The sequence below is a fragment of the Mesitornis unicolor genome, unplaced genomic scaffold, assembly GCF_000695765.1.
Source record: "Mesitornis unicolor isolate BGI_N332 unplaced genomic scaffold, ASM69576v1 scaffold17265, whole genome shotgun sequence".
Lineage (NCBI taxonomy): Eukaryota > Metazoa > Chordata > Aves > Mesitornithiformes > Mesitornithidae > Mesitornis > Mesitornis unicolor.
Window position 1 is genome coordinate 28,096 of NW_010183632.1, and position 6,466 is coordinate 34,561.

Consider the following 6,466-nt stretch of genomic DNA (forward strand, 5'->3'; position numbering starts at 1 on the left):
ATGACCTATTTGAATAATAATGGTTCACGTTTTAAATGCAGCTGGTCTACTAAAGAAAATTAGGAATAAATTTGATCAGAAAAGTGTTGTCAGATAAAAAATGTTGTGGTGGCTCATGAAGCACCTTCTGTTGCTTTTTTAAAACCACAAACCTGATGAATTCTACTCTGTAAAAATCATGTGCTGTAGAAAACCAGATGTGAAAGTGTCCTGAGTTTTAAAGCTGCTGAACTGATAAATAGTTACAGATAAACAGTTGCTTAAACTTGTACAATAAGAAGTACTTCCATGTTTGGAGATCATGGGTGTTTCAGTAGTTGGCATTTTGTGCCAGTAATATGCAAATAATAATCACGGGGGGGGGTGGTGGGGGTTGTGTTTTGTTTTGTGTTTAATGGAACATGTGCTTTAGGAAGTGAAAGGTCACAATCACAGGCTGTGATGAGCCAGTTTTCCTGTTTTCTGTACTGGGACTGTGTTGCAATATTAACAATCGATTTTGAATTTAGGTTTCTACAAAATCTGGGTTGGATCCAGGTGGAGCATGGCATGCCTGGGGCATGGCTTGCCTTAAAGCTGGAAATTTAAGTTCAGCAAGAGAGAAGTTTAACCGATGTTTAAAGCCACCTATGGATCTAAACCAGCTGAACCATGGTTCAAGGCTGGTCCAGGATGTGATACAGTACCTGGAATCCACAGTGAAGCCCATACTCATTGTGGTAAGAGTCTTCTGTTCTGTCTGCTCTGAAAGGCCATAGTAAAGCCAGGTAATGATGTCTTAATACACATCTTACAGCAATGCATGTTACAATATCAGGTGTTAGGTTTTCTTCCTTCTTTTGTCATGACTGCATATTGCAAACTGAATATTGTTGAGAAATTAATTAACTGTTTCATCACAGTGAATCAGTGGCTGAGAAACAGATCCTGGGATTTCATAGTAATTTGGGGCATGCTTATTGGAGGGGAAAGAAGCTGTAGTGGTTAACATGTTATTACTACAGTCTGAGGAAACTAAACTCCCTCCCAACAATATGTCGTGATACTGCGGTGATGCCATTTTCGTACTGAAACTCTGATAACTTTGCAGGAATTCAAAGGAGAATTTACAAATGCCGTTCCTTCTTTCCTTGTCAAAAAGTACTATTCCGTGGTTTGAAATCAGCTCTGGAAGTTCTGATTAGGTACCAAGGAATGAATTTTAGTACTAAGTAACTGCAGAATCATAATGATGAGAGACCTCTTAGTAGTACGTATTTTACCTTTTGAATTAGGTTTTTGAAGTGGCTGTTGACAGTGGAATTGTGTTTAAATAAGTAAGCCTCCTGTCTGTCTCAGGACACAGCTATGCTAGCTACAGCAACCTTCAGCACCTCTGTTGATAGCAGGGTTCCAATCTAGTGTTTATAAATAGCACGACTGGATTCTCACCTCTTTAAAGCGATACCTGATTTAAAAACAACAACAGAAATGCTTGAGGGCTGCATGACAAGATCTAATTGAAAAGAAAGTTTTCCTTTTATTCATCACCTGTCGTTGATTCTGTGTTTTAACGGCAGGACGATGATTACTTTGCCACTTTGAGGGAACTTGAAGCAGCACTGAGAACGAGAAGTCTGTCTCTGGAGATGATGTGTGAGGGGAAGATTCAACACAACAGCTACTATCAAGAGTGCTTGTTCTATTTACATAGTTATGGCACGAATCTGGCAATAATAAGCTTTTACATGCGTCATGACTGTATGAGAGAAGCACTGCTTCACTTGTTAAATAAGGTGAGTAATCTAATTTGAAAAAATTAGAAATTTGAAAAGTAGCTAAGAGGACTTCAAGCCCAGCCTGAGTTGGTCGTGAGCATCGTGCGGCACTCTGAGTGGTTTTCTGCACAGGGGTTTTCTGAGGTCCTAAATGTTGTTATACGAATTACCCAGTGACTGACAAGAACTCAGTCACTTGAAAAAAGTGACTTTGATTTTTGCATCTTGTGTTTAATCTCTCTTCCCCACTGTGTTGAAGCAGTAGTTTCTAAATAAGAGAAAGTGCTTTATTTGGGGGTTTTTTAGAGGTCCTGCGTCAACAACACTGTCTTTTCTGCGAAGCTGAAAACCTGGGACTGTTGTCATACAGTTCAGAGGAGAGAAGGAAGGTTTTGAATTGCAACATGCTGATAACACTAGATGCTTTACTCTCTGTCACAGTGGCTCTGTCTTTTGGTTTTGTTTGTTGAATCAATCACCAATGTTTTTACTTCTGTAGTAGTTACGAATATAAGAGAATACAGAATCATGTCCCAGAGGACAGAAATTTAGGGAAGCCAAAGAGTGATTTCCAGTTCTCCCTTATGAAATTGCATAATATAGGAGGGCTTAATGTCTGGAAAAAACAGTTCCCTTGGTGCTAAATTACGATTAAATCTACAAATTATTCCAACAAAGTTCTCTGATTCATTAAGGGTACTTCTTAGGAGATGTGGAGGAAATGTGAATCCATTACAACTCACCAGCTTGAAAGCCTATAAGTGTGGGGGGGGTTGTTTGTTTCTTTGTTTCTGTACTTGTGTTGGATTTGCTGATTTTTTTTTTAATTTGAAATAATTCTTATTGAGAATGTAGAACTTGAAACACCAAATGCCATTATCTTCTGTCTGCTTATGAGCTTTATTTTAACAGAAAATTAACTTGTCTTATCAGCTCTGCTTTCTCATTATGTCTTCAGTCATTCTAAGCTCATGTACTTACTTGTATACTAAATTTGCTTTTCAAATTTGTCCTTCATATCAATTTAAATTTGTCTTTAAAGAAAAGTTGCATATTTTTGCAACATTGGTGAAATAATTTCACTAGTTAAGTAGCAGACGTTGAAAACACTCTAGATGTACAATTTGATGTGGAAGTTTTGGACAAGGAGACTGGTACTGATCATGCAAACTAGAGGGGAAGGTTTGTTACCTTAAAGCTGTAATGTACTAGACTTCTGCTGAAATGTTTTGGAGTTGGTTGTGTGGAAACATTTTATGTGTACAGGCTTTGTAGCTTGTATCTTACTCTGGGATTTAAAAAACAAGACAAAACTGTATCTTGTCTTCAAATCATTTATGCAGGCTATGTTGTCACACATGCTTCTTTCCATAGTAACTTTAATATGTGAGGCTGCATTTGCAAGATGATAGTCAGGAGGTCAAGGGAAGTAAATATCCCCCTCAGCTCACTACTTGTGAGGTTTCATCTGAACTAATGTGCCCAGTTTTGGGTTCCCTAGTACAAAACAGATGTTGTCAAAGCGGAGCAAGTCTTATGAAGGCCGCCAAAGTGGCTTGGGGCCTGAAGCACACAATATCTGGGGAGTGTGATAGAGCTAGGTTTTTCCAGCTTGAAGAAGAGAAGGCAAAAGGAGATCTATGTGATGTTTTCAGCTACCAAGTGGGTGATAATAGGGAAGATAAAGCCAGGCTTATTTCACATGTGCACAGCAAAAGAGTAAGCGACAATGAACACTGTTTGGAGCAAGGGAAATTCAAGCTGGATATAAGAAAAAAAATTAGACATGGGAACTGGACCCCAGAGAGGCTGTTAAATTGCCTTACTTGGTGACGCTCAGAACTTGAATGGACAGGCCTAGAGCAGTGTGACCTAACTTGGAAGCCATTCTTTGAGTGAGAGTTTGAACTAAATGACCTCCTAAGATCCCTTCCAACTTAAATTTTTTACTAATTTTATGATCTCTGCTAGTTAATACTCCTTTATGTTATATAAGAAAAATCTACAAGCCACAGTGGCTTTGCTTCAAGCTGCCTTTCTGATGTTTGTGTAGGAATCCCCATCGGAAGTGTTCATTGAAGGGATCTTCATTCCAAGTTATGAAAGTGGAAAACTGCATATGTTGGAAAACTTGCTGGAAACCATTGATCCAGGTTTGGAGAGCTGGGGAGTCTACTTGATTGCAGCCTGCAAATACTTGCAGAGAAAGAACTACTACCACATTCTGTATGAGCTGCAACAGTTCATGAAGGTAAGAGGACGGTCAGTGCCGTCTCTTTCAGTGAAATGCTAAATACTGTCAGACTTCTGGTTATTTACTTTGGTGTAAATCTGCGTGATCAACGAGTATATTTTTGCTGCTTTCCAATCTTGAAAAGCAGATAGTAGGACCTGAGCCTGACTGAGGCTGACCTGCTATGTGTTTTTCATGGATGTGGCGCATTGCAGTAGCTTAACTACTGCTTTAAAGAAAATAGAGTATTGACTGCCTTGTGTGAACACTTCAGTGCAGACAAGGATTAGTGAAGGTGGTGTATTTCAGGCCACTTAGTGTTCAAAATATTTCTTCTAGGATCATGTTCGTGCTGCCATGACCTGCATTAGATTTTTCACTCATGGAGCAAAGTCTTACACTGAACTGGGAGGCAAACAGACATGGCTTCTGAAGATCAAGGACCATCTCAAAGTCTATCTGCAGGAGGTCTCAAGAAGTTCAGGAAGGAAAAAAATGGCATTCACCTTTCGGAAGAAAATGTCTGCTACAGATGTGTCCAGGTATCTGTAAACAAGAAGCAAGTAATAGGAAAGGGAAAAATTGGGCTTTTTGGGTTTGGTTTTGGTTCTTTGGGTTTGGTTTTTTTACTTCTTGGTCAAGAAGTAAATAAAATAATTTTCGTTTGGAAATATGTCTTATTTTGAAATGTGTTTAAGAAATTACTAAGTTCACACAAGTAATAATTGACACTTTCTTTACTTCAAAATAAAGTGGTAATTCTTCCTCTGTCCAGGCACATCAATACAGTTGATCTGCAAATGGAAGTAACAAAGTTCCTGCATCGATGTGAGAGCTCAGGAACCTCTGAAATGTCAAGTTCTTCCTTGCCCACACTCTTTGGAAACAATAACATGAAAATGGATGTTGCTTGCAAGGTACTTATTGCTATTTCAAACACAGCTCTATTTTTCATCAACAGTACTAACTTGATGTACAGATTGAAACATTTGATGGCTGGAGCAGCCTCTGGTGCTTTTCGTGGACAGGTTACTTGTGCATGTATGCAATGTACTGTTTATGAGAAATTCATGGTTTTTTTTCCTCAAAGTAGCAGGGAACATCTGAGAACTTGGAGATCCTCTTCTCAAAGTCCAGACTTTCAGAGGCAGAGGATCCAAAATACAAATAGTAATGTGCCTTTTGACTATATGTCCTATTGTGTTTTGAAGCAAGGCAAAACCTGCTATTATTCTAACCCTTCTTAAGTTAAACTCAGCTTTGTCTGTAACTTGCCCAGTGTCCCACAGGGAATCAGTGTATGACAACAGACCCTGTCTCTGCTCTACTTGTTGGGGTGGTGCTGTTTTCTGTTGAAGTAACGCGTTGTCTTTCAGCCTCTGGGCAAAATCTGGAAATGTGTTATTTAACTATGTAATGAAAAAGGAACGTGCAGCCTCAAACTTGTCTGTGCCTCTCTTTTCAGGTCATGTTGGAAGGCAAAAACATTGAGGAGGGGTTTGGGATTGCATTTAGGATCCTTCAGGTATGGAAAAACTTGATATAAAAAGCAATGTTATTATGAAAGAAACTCCTGCAAGCATTAATTGTTTAAGCAAAAGGCTTTTTTGCAAAATGTCTTTTAATCCCCAAAAAGGAAAACCTTGCAAGAAAAGTCACTCGTTCAAGCTTTAAATGACTGTGTATTTGGAGGAGCACGGTAAGGAAATGAAGTTGTTGTGTAGTGGGATACTTCCAAACTAATTGGCTCCTACAGAGGTATCAAGTACAGCTTTTCCTTTGTTGTGCGCCTTGTTCAGTGACTTTGGCAAACCACAATCACAGATGTGAGTAGGGAGCTCTGACTTGGTAGTTCTCTACAGTTCATGATAGATGTTTCAAAGAAACAGCGAATAGAGAAGGCCAGGGCTATCTCTGTACTATTCTCCTGGCTGAGAGTGTGTCATGGTTTAACCAGGATGGAGAGCAAAGCAAATTAACTGGAAACTCTCTCTGGAGACCTCTCTTTCCTCATGTCTGGGTAGAAGTTGAGGTGCTTACCAGTCAGCATAGCACATAAAGCTCCAAACTTTTCTGTATGTTTCTCATCTGTATATTAGGAGCTGCTAAAAGATACTGCTTTAAGTGGTGCAGTTAGCATTTGCCTTGCATCTGGGACGGAGGGTATAGGAGGGCCACTTCTGGACAAAGGTGGCACAGAAGAGTCCTCAGAAGAGAGTGTCGCAGTTTTATAGACTCTCTGTGAGAATCTCCTGAGAATATTTAACATGTTGCTCTGATGTTCCAACTACCTCTAGGACTTCCAGCTGGAGGCAACAGAGGTGTACAGCAAAGTGGCTAAGCAGCTGGTGAAGCAGCAGAAGTACAGTGAGATCCGGCAGCTCCTCAAGTGTGTTAATGAGTCTGGAGTTGCAGCCAAAAATGATGGAGATAATATTATCCTAAACTGTCTACATGAGTTCAAGAACATTCCTGC

General features: G+C 39.5%; 1 protein-coding gene across 1 annotated transcript in view; it reads left to right on the forward strand.

Moving 5' to 3' along the window:
- Positions 1-6,466, forward strand: part of ZFYVE26 (zinc finger, FYVE domain containing 26) — a gene marked incomplete at its 5' end in the record, with an annotated part of 33,790 nt that overhangs the window by 25,179 nt on the left and 2,145 nt on the right. The window contains 7 exons of the mRNA XM_010184223.1: positions 510-719; positions 1,560-1,775; positions 3,811-4,008; positions 4,330-4,532; positions 4,766-4,907; positions 5,456-5,515; positions 6,288-6,466. Of these exons, the coding sequence (XP_010182525.1) occupies positions 510-719; positions 1,560-1,775; positions 3,811-4,008; positions 4,330-4,532; positions 4,766-4,907; positions 5,456-5,515; positions 6,288-6,466 (1,208 nt within the window). The remainder of the gene's footprint in view (positions 1-509; positions 720-1,559; positions 1,776-3,810; positions 4,009-4,329; positions 4,533-4,765; positions 4,908-5,455; positions 5,516-6,287) is intronic.